Genomic DNA, 13,727 nt, shown 5'->3' with positions numbered 1-13,727 from the left:
ATCATTGGAAAGTAATTCTACTAGGGAAAATATTTTCAACTGAACGAAGCTGATTGCCTTACCGCCCAAGGAACCGGAAGTCTCAACTGCGAATGGGAGGAATTGGAACTTTTCCATAAGTAAGGAGTACTTCCGCATCTTTTTGCATTCCGAGGTTGTGGCAATAGAACCATGGGCGGATGCGGACATCAGAACGTTCTGAGGCGAGAAAGAGTCCACACACGTACAAATTAGGAAACCAATCTTTTGTTATAGAGAATTGCATATTTAGTTTTCATTTACGCGAAACTTAATAAATTTACATTATCATTTCACAAAAATTTTAGACTGTTTAATAATTTAATTGGAAGACTTCTGCAGAAAAAAATTGACCTTAAAAATTCTCCCTTAAACTTGGGAACTTTTCACTATTTTTGTAAGATCATTTTATTGTCTTATAAATATAAATCACTTGAGATGTACGATTTTTTAGAGACAAGTTTCTTATTGGATATAAACCAGGACTGTTGAAAAGATTTTTGATATGTTTTAGGAAATACCTTGAAAGGATATTTTTATTTACAGTAATTGTTAACTTTTGTAAGGATGAGCTAATTAGTAATAATATCATAAATGAAACTAGAAAGAATGGAAATGAATAGAAATTGGAAGACATCCAGTTAAGTATATCCAGTTAAGTAGTCGTGTGTTAGTTAAGTATATCAATGAACACCCACATAACTTAATAGACCCGATTTCGACAATAACCTATGCGGTGTGCTATCAAATACTAAGTATAAAAATTATGAGAGTTTCAATTAGAGTATTAATATGAAGAGAAAAATTTAGCAGCGGCGAGAGTATCAAACAAATGTTTGATTGGAATGAAATCTGGCGATAGACTTGGTCATTCTAATACATTTACCATTCAGCAGTCATTTTTACTTGTGTTTTGAATCGTTGTCATGTTTGAATCTCCAGTTGTGTGTTAAATTCAATTTAGTAGCTCAATGTAACAGATATTTTTCTAGGATTTCGCAATATTTGAGCAAATTTATTTTTTTATTTATCAAAAATAGTTCACCGACGCCTGTTGATAAAAAACCGTTACAATTTCTAAATTTCTCTATACTTGTACCCTTTGGGAGGCCTTTGTAACTTGTTGTTTTAAGTCCAAAGAATGGTCTTTCCTCACCGACGTAATAATTTTAGTACTATTATAAATGCACTTTTTCGATGGCATGGATCATGAAAAAGCTTGCGCAGCACAGGAAACAATAAGAGTTATTAGTTTAGTCAATTTACTCCTATCTTGATTAACCAATTTTATTAAAATGATGCTAATCAATCATTTCAAAGAAAAAACAAGCTACCAAAAGATAGTCATTCGTACATTATTGTAGAAAAAAATTATATTTCTTGATAGCCCAATCATCTTTAGCCATGTTAAATTTAACATTTATTCAATTAAAGTGTAATTTTAATCATATTTATTTGAAATTTATGAAAATATAATTGATAGAAAAGGAGTTGAAAAGAATACCAGATATTAATATACACCCCTCGTCACTGAAAACCGGACAAGCTATTTTTGATGATTTTATTAATTAAATATGAAAAATCAAAAACTTAAGCTTAATATTTTTACTTAATAATAATCATTGTGTAATAATTATTAATTATACTATTATAGAACTAATATTTAAAGCAGAATTTCAATTTACTTAAGACATGTAAAACCGGACAAAAATAAAAACAAGTCATTTAGTAGTTAATATGTCCACCATTTGCACTGAAAATTTTATAACATCTATTTTTCATAGACATTACTAGTTTTTTCAATAATTCTGGTGATATATTATTCCATATTTCTGTTAATTTGTCCTTTAGTTCATTTTTGTTTTTGACTACATTTTTTGATAATTCTCTCTTCATTTCTGTCCATAGATGTTCTATCGGGTTTAGATCCGGTGATCGAGCAGGCCATTGAAGTAAAATAATGTTTTTTTCTTTAATATAATCTTGTATCATTTTATATTTATGGCAAGGTGCATTATCCTGTTGTAAAATAAATGAGTCTATCCCGAATTTTTTGGCACATTCGAATATATTATTAGATAAAATATTAATATATTTTGCGCCATTAAGAATTTCATCAATAAAAACAAGATTACCGACTCCGTTATACTAGAAACTGCCCCAGACCATTACTTTTCCACCACCGAATTTTACAGTTGGGATAATATTGCATTTTTTGTATGCAGAACCATTTTCTCTATACACTATTTGATGCTTATTGATATTAAAAATATCAAAAGACCATTCATCAGTAAAAATTACCGACTTCCATGTCTCGTCGGAAATGCTTAAAAATGATTTCGTAATTTCACGTCTTAAAATTATATTTTTTGTGGATAAAAGAGGTTTTCTTTTAGCAGCTCGGCCATATAATCCTTTCTTATTTAAAACTCGAGACACTATTCTTGTTGAAATTTTTGTTTGAACATAGTTTTAATTTCGATGCTAAGAGTTTTGGCACTTTTATGAGGGGTATTATTTGATGATAGTTCTACTAAAATCAAAATTTCTTCCTCTATCAATATTTTCTTTCTTTCAGTTTTCGGATGTATATGAATATAGATTTATTTAAAAAGGATATCATTATCGAAAAACTGTACGATCATACTTAGTCGTAAATACCCGTTCCCATCCGAACACGGCAGTTAAGCGATTACAGGCTGTTCTAGTACTTGGCTGGGTGACCGCCTGGGAACAATCAGTGTCGTACAATTTTTTCACAATACAGTATTTCTCGAGTATAGCACGCACATTTTGCTATATAATTCCAATAGATAGGGTGGGTGTTATAATCAATAACTAAAATAAACGCGCAAGCAATCCGTTCGGCTGTGCTATAACCCCTGAATAAATCTTTAATTTGAAAGAATAATGCATTTTAACTAAAATAAATTACAAATTTTTGCTCGGTACGGTTTCACGTCATCTTGTAAAGCCGATCGAAAATCGGCAAACTGAGACCATAGAATCAAATCTTTTTAAGTTTTTAGAACTTTTTGTAGGAAAAGTATTTGTTTTGTATTTAGATAATTGACCTGACCGATCTGGCGTCCCGGTAAGTCTGAATGATGACAATAAATGTTTGATTTTCCGTATACTCAATTCTCAAAACATCTTCAAGAATCCATTAGAATTTTTGAAATTACATAGTTGTAACTATCCGCAAAAATGTTTCCTTTCTTTTTTGGAATGTAACTTTCGACTTCATTTCCTCCATCCATTCAATCAATTTCTCTTCAAGCTTTGAAACGTGGCACCTTTTTTCCTATATTTTCTTTGGATAGATTTCCGGTAATGGGTTCGCTTTGGGGTCATTTTGATCAAGATTTAAACACGTTTTGTATTGGAGGAGTCTTTTATGATTGACTGTTATTTGCTTATCATTGTCAAGGAGGTCTATTTTCGTGTCCCCTGTCTTGTATCTTCCAGCAACATCAGTAACTGAAACATCCGAAACTCTCACGAAATGAGATTTAATGTTGAGATTAACACTAAGGTATAGTATGGCGGATCTGATTTCAGTACGGGTCGGACTTCTGTTCCAATCTTCAACTGTGGAATAAATAATTCCAGGGTGACATTACACCCCTCGGAGTGCATCCCTATCAATAGATCTGTCTACCTAGACGACAATATATTCCCTTCTTCACTTTGTATAGCCTGGGTTGTCCACAGTTTATCTTTACGGTTCATTGTGATTGGAGAGAGATCATGTAGTTGACCAGGTGTTGAAATTGAAGGCGGGTGCCGTGACGATCGGAATGCCTGGAATAAATGTTTGTAAAATTGGACTATAATTTTTGAATAACTTGTGTAGTGAACTTTCTAGCTTTTTTTGTAGATGATAATGAGAACAGAAAAAATAAGTAACTCAAAGAACAGTCAAAAGCCTAAGGGTCAGATCAACGACACCCCATTTTGTATTGAATGGCAGTTTCCGCAGAGCACAGCAACCAAGATTCGCTGAAAGAGCCAGCTCGTCTCCCTCCGGTCGTTTGTTATCGAGGATATCCTCCTAACAATGTCAGTGAGGAGTTGAGTCGCGGCCTTGCCGAAGATTCTTGAGGTTTCAAAGGCAAGAGGAGCAAACTCAAAAGAGTCTGAAATACACAGGTATTCAAGGGAAACCAGCCAACTTTAGAGCCCTCCTGACAATGTCGTAAAGTTGACTAATTACTTAATGTTATTACTAATTTGATTATAAAAAAATTGCTGTGATGTCAGATAATTTCGGTTTATTCGACTTTTTAAAGACAAGAGTTCTTGAAAATGATCCGTTTGGGACTAATTCAGAGGAGCCATGAAGGTTTTTTGATCTCAAAACGATCTTAGGCTCTTCGAGGCTCAATTCCCGCGGCGGTAAAAAACAATAATCATTGACCGCAATTAATAGACACGAGAGCAAGCAATGACTGTTCTGTAGGTATTTGTATATTTAGAAATCCAGTTTTGCTCAAGAAAAGTGGGAATCTTGCTGGTCTTGAAAGTAGAAAATCTACGATTGCAAGATTTCTCACTTTCAAGTACCATTTGAAAGTTTACACTAAATTGTATATAAACCGTATTAAGTAGTTATTAAATCAAAACTATTACATTCAACTTTCTTTAAGAGAGTTATCCTCAAACATTCAACTTTCACCCGGTATTGAGCTCTGAGAATTCGAAAAAGTGATTAGAATATCTGTCAAATACTTATGGACAGTCATATCCAATTTCAACCGGCAAACAAAGGAAGATTTCTCAGTATTCTTATCTTGAAAATAAAATACTTGAAATTTAAGTAAATTGACAATATTGAATTTGATAAAAATCCAACGTGAATATTTACTAAAAAATAAAGCATCTGCACTCTATTTTGGTCCAATGTCTATGAATACTTAAATTGATGTTAATGAATCTTGGAGGTGGCTGACCTATGGAAACAATTTCATCCGATCATTTCATAAAATTAATGTCAAATGAACTGAAAGCAATCTAAGTGAAAATCATAACATCCAGAGGTAATTTTTAGTGCACTGGAAGGTTCAGAACACAAATGTCGGGGTAATCCCTATTTTATTTACATGCGATAGAGTGGTGACAACATTTTAAAACACTTTAGAGAGAATGATTTTTAAATAAAGCTATACTATGAAAATCGAAAAGTATAAAAATCAAGATTGCGTTGATTAAATATTAAATTAACAAAAAAGTAGATTCGACGGGAAAAGAATTTTCAGATATGTTACAAAAGGTTATGATATAACATCAAAATTATTGAATTAAGAATAAAATGTATTTAAAACAAAAAATAATCAATCTGGTTGATAGAAGCGAATGATTTGACTATCCGTCCATTCCTTCTCAGCAGCATCGGGCTCACAGTTGAGTCGCTGCTCCAATTCGGAAAAATCAGAAAATCGACCGTTTCGTAACTTATTCTTGATACTCAAGTCTGGGAGGGGTGAATTAATAGGAGACAAGCGTACTGCAGAATTGGTTTGAATGAGAAGAGGACGTTTGGGCTGAGGAATTAGGAAAGGAGAGTTAGGCATTAAGGGATTTTGTGTGCGCGTAATTGGCTGATTAGTTTTCAGAAGTTGTTTATCTCCATTGGCAATTTTCATAGTGTTCATTCTTCTCAAAAGTTGATCTTGTTCTCTTGCATGTTTCCGTGCTTGCATACTTTTTAAGCGTCTTTTGAACAAATTACACAATTTAGCTCCACAATGCTGGTTAGTGCAGTCCAAAATATGTGTCTCATAATTCGAATAATAATTCTACAAAGTTTGCATGTCTGACGATGAGGACACATGTTATTCATATAATGTGGAAGTAGACATTCTCGATACTGAGAACAGAGAGGCCGTCCACATTTTGAGTCGTGGCAGAAAACAGTGTGTCCCACTTTACCCTTCCACTTTTCTATTGCTGCATCTGTAATTATGGTGGAGGTGTCTGCTTTATCGAGGCCAATTCTGACTAAAGGATGAGGATGCGAATTATTTTCTGCACAAATTTGGCACAAGTCAAAGTCGCTGCATTGATTACAGTGATGTCTTTCATGTACAATCTCCTTTTGGCAATTGTTGCAGTGAAACATCAAGTGATGGAGACACAACTCAACTACAATGGATTGAGTAGAATAAAAGGCTCTTCTTTTGGTGGAGAACTCGTAGTTTTTATCTCGACAAAAGGTAAGGAAAGAATCGCGACTGTCGATGAGCTCACACTTCATCGGAGGATCAGGGTCGACGATTGTTGTGAGGTGACAATTCAGTCTGCTCGAATGCAATTCAATAACAAAGAAGCCACTTCGCTGCTTGTCAAGCATGTTCATCAACTTGTCCGACAAACTACTTTTTTTCTCTTTTTTACATTCCTCGTCACTTTTGATCATTTCCTCTATTCTAGCGGGCCAGAAATCTCCATCCATATACGGGATTTGAGTTGGACAAGTTATTGCGTTCTCATGCGCACAACTGTGTAGGTCCTACCACTTAGCAAAACAAACTTACTTGGTATGAACGAATTGCCTTCTGGTTTATCGCATTGTTAAGAATTACTTTGTACCATTCAATCAAACGTTTAGCCGTAGGAGTCTTTTGCTCAAAAGGATGGCAGTAGAATATGTAGTCGTCTCTATCACCTGGAGGGCATGCCCAGATGTGCACCCACGCGTAACTAACATTCAATTCACTCCAAACCCCAGTTTACGTACGTAATCCATGTAAGAAATTAGAATTTCGTGATACACCCGAGTCCGGATGAATTTTGGCTCAAAGAAGTGTACTGAGTCAAGATAGGAGATGTATACACGCCTTCAATTAAGATATAGATATACCGCTTATTAGGTTCAGGACACTCCGAGTCGTACTCCTGTGTATGGAAGGCAAAGAATGCCAGTTCCCTCCCCCACGCACCTGGAACACAAAAAGAGTCTTTGCTCTGTATGGAAATACGTCCGGCATGTCTACCCCGAACTTTGACTTGAACAGAGGCTTCACACTGCACTCTTTTATGGTGGAGGAGACGACCCTCACCAAGACCGTCCCAAAATCAATCCCACCACTCTCCGCTCGTAGAAAGGTATTAATTCTCTCTTCAATATACACGCTCAACCTCGTTTGAGGAAGGTCTACAAATCAGACATAGACTTACTTCTGCATGTAAACTTTGGTGAAAAAGCACTCTCCATACACATGCGACACACAAACCCCCCAGAATAAAGTTCCTCGTGGTAAAGTACGCACACTTGGTGCACACGGCGACCACACTCAACACAATCCACGAAAGGCTCAGGCTCTCTTACATTATTTTTGGCTTGGACAAAGTCTTGTTTGGGGAGTTGAGTCGAGTCAGGTGATATGGTGATTTGCTCCTCGGCCGAATTAAAGCACTTGACACAACACACGTATTCCTCTCCTCCCTTACATAAATTTTGAATATATACTTTTTATATGAGAAATAATCAGCATCTGCCCCAATCTGACAACTTAAAGAAGTACAGCAGTAAAGCACACGAAGGTTAAATAAATAAGTCCTCGAACAGCAGTAGCCCAATCTATTCATCGCCTCATCTCCCACTTCGTTAAATTTTGCTGACAACTACTCATGTAACCTCTTTTCTACTCTCATTGCCGCTCGAGTTATATTACTCTTCGATCCGTTGTATTTCCGTGCGTTTGAAAAAATGAGATTAACATCATCAATCAATTTCCACGGACAAGTGTACATCTTCCCAGACAAATTGCTTTTGAGTGTCGACAAATCCATTGGGGATTTTATTATGTCATAATAATCCTGGAATCCGACCAAAAATCAACCTCAGCCATGTCTTTTACAGGATCCACAGGGTAACGGAAAACGAATGAATCGGGGACGGAATCCCACAGGATATCTACAACTTTCAAAAATTCCTCGCTTATGTCTTCACTGCTGACATCTCACAATTTCATCGCATTCACTTACTTTTTTTGGTCTTCTTTTCATCTACGTGGGCTCTCAGGTTTATCATGCTTCCAGGACTATTTTGTAACTTCTGCAATACTTCGAGCAAACGGTTTCGGTAATCAACCTACCAATTAATTCACTTTAGCAAACTCTGCCAAGAGATATCTCAAATATCTCCATTTCTTCACGGGCTACAATATTGGTTAATTCAGAAGAGTAAGCTGTATTATTATCAATTAATTTATTTGTGCTAAATAAAATAAAAAAGGCCTAGTACAGCCACTTTCGACAGTTTTCTCTTTCTTCTGGAGTTATCTGGTTTGATTGAGCTGGAGAATAAATCTGATCATTTTGTTGCGAGACAGACGAAATTGACAATTTAGATTTGTTATGATCTTGCATGAAATATATATTAAAAATATTGCGCAACAAAAAGAGAAAATTTTAATTATTAAATTTGATTATTAATAAAATACATCTTAATTCAAATTAATTTCCCTTTTATTAGTGACCAAGAAAGTCTGAAAAAATATGTTTTTATATTCAAATTGATATGTGACTTTGATAAATTCCTCTTAACAACTCTTTTTGCTTCTCCTCCTTCCGCCAGGCTCATGGGCCAGAATACAACTTCAATGTGCCCAGCAGGTTCCACTGATGTCTCATGGCAGGTTTTCTCAACTCGTATGAATGTATTAATTATCTCTTCAATTGTTAATCCAGAGATAATCAAGACGGCCGTTTTCAATAGCAAAATTTTTCTGAGATACGTCTCATCGAAAGAAAGTGAGTTCATTTTTGCACTGTATTTGTGATCTTATCGCCTGAAAATTCGTTTCACGTAAAACTGAATATATTACTTAATCTCTTCTACTGTAGGGATCCCACGATCTACCCATCCGGGAATATGATCGTTCAGCCTATGTTTAAATGCTAGTTTCAGCGTGTGGCGGCGAATTCTTTCTAATTCTGAGACGATATTCTGATACTGTTTAAAAGTACCACGCTTACAGTTTAAATAAAAGACTGGAAAAATAGGTGTATGATAGACAAATATAAAGGTTTTTGAGTCCAGATGCACGTCTAAAACGGAGAGCGTCTAAAACGGAAAGCTGCCATGGCTTTTTTCGTGTGTGAAGTGAATAGATGGATTTCTCGTCCATCCTGAGACCGGATAGATATCGTCGAACAATCTCTTCAAAGATTCAGGATTTCGACAGAAACTATTTTTATAAAACTCAAAAAAGCGGATATGACTAAACCATTTTGAGGTGAGTAGATTACTACCCGGACAGGCATCGTTCCGCGATTAGAGAGTCATTAGAGATGTTTAGTGGAAATCATCGGCATGTGACTCATAGGCAGTTAAATGACAGAGCGCAAGAGTATAATCCTGTTTTGAAATAAAATAAATTATATAAGAAAGTGAGTTATATATTAAATTTGTTAATTTAATGTATTAGTTTGTCGAGTGTTCGATTATTAGTTCACAAAATGAGAGTGCTTCCTGCAATTTGTAACTTTTAAAAATAATTTTGTTTGTTAATGTTTCTTTTTTGCATTTGAATTCGTTCTTAGCATTCGGGGGCAATTTAGCATCAGTAATTCGAGTGCATTGTATTATGCCTTTTTCAGGAGTCACCACAAAGATATCAAAGTAACGAGGACGCTCTGTAAACTAGAGGAAACTGAAACTACCTAGTGTTGTATTTCCATAGTATATGATAATCTTTTTAAGAAGGACTGTTTTGCTGAACGAATAATTCATCTGTGCATAAAAATTTCCTTTCGAAATGGCGCATGTAGATTTATCCCCGTCAGTGGCCATTTTTACCGGGTTTTCAGAGAACGTTTTAGTCATTTGCAAAAAAATTTTTAGGTTTGGGAGTTTTTTTTCTTGTAATTCTACAAGATATACATTTATTGTCCACTTGAAGCAAGAGTGGTAGTTGCAGTATCCTTTGTGTACTGGCATATAAAAGGTAGTCTTGCAAAACAGAGGTAGTCGAACCATCTTCCAGTTTTTATGTCCATTCCTACACAGTCTTCACGTTTATTTTGTTTATTGGGCTCAGTCTTGTACCAGTTAGAATATGTCTGAAGATTTTAATAATAAACAATTGCCATTGAATCCCCGTTATGATCTACAAATAAGCCCTCCATCATAATGTCGTTATAGCCAAGCCAGATAGCGATCGAATTAAATTTTATGATTTTTAATAATTCTTAAAATATACTGAATACGCTCACCCAAAATTGTGCCAAGCTCATCACTGTCTTTTATCGTAAGAGGGAATTTCTTTGACTTTAAACACATATTTGTGGCTTCTGAAAATGAAAGGAGATCATTTGGGAAAAGAAAATAGCATTTTCCCTTTTTACATATATCTCCTGCCTCTATTTTATTATTACTGGACTAATTCAGAATACTTGATAAGTTCAGCAAGAATAATATTGCTAGCATTTATGGCCGCAATGTTATGGCATATATATAATATGTGACATGGGCAACTATGTCGCTATGGGCAGCCTGTACTTTTACGTGTTTTTATGGAAACCGTAGAAAACGTATTAAATATTGAATATAGCAATTTATATATGGAAGAGTGTAGATTAATCAATTATTCTAATTAAAAATTACATTTGAATTATCTTTTAAAAATGGCTTACCCAAAAGTATATTAATTTTAACAGCGTGGTTTCTCACACTTTGTGATGTCTGGGTTTAAGGGTTACGTCAGAAATATTAACGAATACAATCAATTTTTCTGCTGCCCACGGTTTTAGAGTGACGCGAGAAGATAACCGGCGATATCGTGTTTTAGCGTCTTAAAATCATAAGGGACCAATTTTGATTAGAAATCGCAAATAAATTAATGTTATTATATTATTTTTTAAAAATTATTATAATTAAATTTATATGTACAATACTGTGGCAACCCTAAATTTAAATTTTTTTAAAACTACATTTTTACAGTAACTTAGTAAAACATGAAAACAGTGAAAAACTCGAATTATTAAGACAAAGGATACTGAGAATTAATAGTTATTAACATTTTAATAAATGCATTCTCGCCTCCACAGGGATACGTATCATTTCTCCACCGCCATTCAAATTCCGCCAGATAAGAATTAAAAAGAACACGGGATGTCCCATTCATCCTTTTTAGCTTTTTCTTGGCGTGAGACCACAATGACTCGATTCCCTGCGTATGTGTGGAGCGATTGTTCTGGTCAACAAAATTGCGGCTGTGGTTGACTCTTAAATGATCGGAATATCCTAACAATTCGATTCTATTGTAGGCTGGCCAATAATCCGTACAGATATCGATCCGGTCTGTACATGAGTTTGGATTATTGGAATCAGCGTGTCTCGACTCCGATCAGGAACTTCGACCAGAAAAATATTCCTAGGGTTGCCCCTCTCTTTTCCACCAACAACCCAATGCCCTTCGTGCCAGGTACCTCTTGCGTATTTTCGATGAAAATATTTTGTTTCATCCACTTCTACGACAATTTGCAACATAGTTTCTGGGTTAATTCCACCAAGAGAACAAGGATGGTCCTCGACACACTTTACGCATACATCACGTAAAAAGTTGCCCCAATCAATTGATGTTTTTTTAAAGTCTGATCGAGTTTCTTTGCTGCAGATAATCGTTTCTGAATTGAGTGCCCAAAATAGATATAGTCCAAAATTTCCTTCAATTCAAAATGACTATGTGAGAAAAAGCTGCCATCTCGAATCGATTTTGAGAAATTGCATGTTTTACATTTCCATTTTAATTTTCGAGTCGGGATTTGTCTGAAAGAAGACGGCAATCCGTGCTGCAGTTTTCGCATTTCATCGAATTTTTGATTAGCTGATATTGAGCCAACCAATTGACCGTATCTTGCGTGGTCATTGTTATTTCCACAAAATCTCGGTGATTCAATTCAAATAGTAACAAATCATATGTTGGTTGAGTATTATTAACAATAATAGTCGATGCAGACGGCCTTCCACGAGACATCATTCAAAAATACTGATAAGCGTTGCAGATAATAATTATTTGATAATTATAATAATTTTAAAAAATAATATAATAATATTAATTTATTTGCGATTTCTAATCAAAATTGGTCCCTTATGATTTTAAGACGCTAAAACACGATATCGCCCAATGGCTCTTCCAATGAATCTCTATTGCGCTCCTGAAGGCAACGTTTTCTCGATCATTAGTAGTTTTAGATCAAAACTAACTTGATTTTTAAATCCGATTTAAACCAGTACTTATCGCATATCGTTCAAAAATGGTATAAATGCTATTTAAATTGAATTTTTTCGGGTTAATCTAAGATTAATAATTAATTAATACAATTTAAACTCACGTTTTATAATAATATAATGATCTTATTGTAATCATGATTAATTCTATCAAACTCTGTCTAAAAATAAGCCAAGTAATTTTAATAATCAAGAGCAGAAACAATGTGCTACTACCCTTTCTGGGCACAGTACAGCATGTCCGGGAGTCGTTTGATGCCTGAGGACATTCGGAAGAATCTCTGCACTCATCTCATTTACGCATTTGCTGACATCGACCCGTCTACATTGCAGATAATTCCCATCGGACAAGACGACGCTCATTCCTCAGGTCTAAGAACACTTTATTTTGTAGAACTGAACATGTACGAGCAGCTGTTGGCTATCAAAATCTCCCTTAATGTCAAGTTATTGATTTCTCTTCGCATCCCTCAGCTAAATTTCATGCCTTTTGGAGCTTCAAGGTTTTTGATTCTGGCTAGGAACGCCCTCGACTTTATGTGCGACATACATAATTTTGACGGAATTGATATATTTGGTTCAACGGATGGTCTTGAAGTGGTTATTAAGTTAGCAAAAGTACACCTTTGTGGTCAATGAAGTACATAAGCAGAGTGGCCACTAAGAAAAGCATGTCTACACTTCTCATTTCCCATGTAAAGGAGACAAATTTAAACAAAATAAAAAAAAACTATCTGAGTAGTATATTTATTTTCTTAAATTTAGAATTGTGGATTACGTAATAGTTGACGGATTTGATTTAAATCATCACCACGAAAACACTACTCAATTCCACAACGCACTAAACTGCAGTGGCGCACAAAACTGCATTGTTATTGATTGTATAACCTCTTTAGACTAGTTTGTTCAACGTGCTCCTCACTCTGAACATAAAGAGAAACAAATTATTGGTGGGAATAGCACTATATGCCAGACTATATGAACGATTCTACTCCTCGTCAGGAGAGATAGGTGCCCTGGCCATGCAGTCAACAAAAATTGGGAATTATACAAAAATGAGCGGAATTCTCGCTTACTATGAAGTGATGTATTAATTTAATAAAAGGTGTGCCGTTGGAATATCAAATGGGATTCTCACTTTGGTGCAGCGTATGCAACACAAAACGAATATTGGGTTTCGTTAGAGAGCGAACAGAGTTTGGAAGAGAAGGCAAAGTACATTTGTGCTATGAGATTTGCCGGGGCTGCTCTTTGGACTATTGACTTTGATGATTTCACTGGCAAGTTTTGCCAATCAAAACAATTCCCCCTCATTTCCGCTTTTCGGAAAAAACTAGATTCGTTTTCTCAAGTAAGCTTTTGGGACTATTAAAGACGTCAAGATTATTCTTGGCTGACGAGGAGTATAAAATCGGAATTGACGATTTTTATATTCCTAGGATAGAGTCACTAGTTGGGAAAGATAGCATTG

At 35.1% G+C, this 13,727-nt stretch overlaps 1 protein-coding gene and 1 non-coding gene across 2 annotated transcripts; both read left to right on the top strand.

Annotated features, from left to right (window-relative positions):
• Positions 1-2,651: 2,651 nt before the first annotated feature.
• Positions 2,652-2,770, top strand: LOC115229116. Its single transcript, XR_003883295.1, has one exon. It is a non-coding gene; the product is annotated as a 5S ribosomal RNA (ribosomal RNA).
• A 9,723-nt stretch (positions 2,771-12,493) lies between these two features.
• Positions 12,494-12,895, top strand: LOC115229112 (probable chitinase 10). The gene has a single exon (XM_029799530.1). The coding sequence runs from the start codon at positions 12,494-12,496 to the stop codon at positions 12,893-12,895; it is 402 nt and encodes a 133-aa protein (XP_029655390.1).
• The last annotated feature ends 832 nt before the right edge of the window (positions 12,896-13,727 follow it).

This window comes from Octopus sinensis, unplaced genomic scaffold (genome assembly GCF_006345805.1).
Source record: "Octopus sinensis unplaced genomic scaffold, ASM634580v1 Contig11875, whole genome shotgun sequence".
Taxonomy (NCBI): Eukaryota; Metazoa; Mollusca; class Cephalopoda; order Octopoda; family Octopodidae; genus Octopus; species Octopus sinensis.
This window is presented reverse-complemented; position numbering and strand designations above follow the sequence as displayed.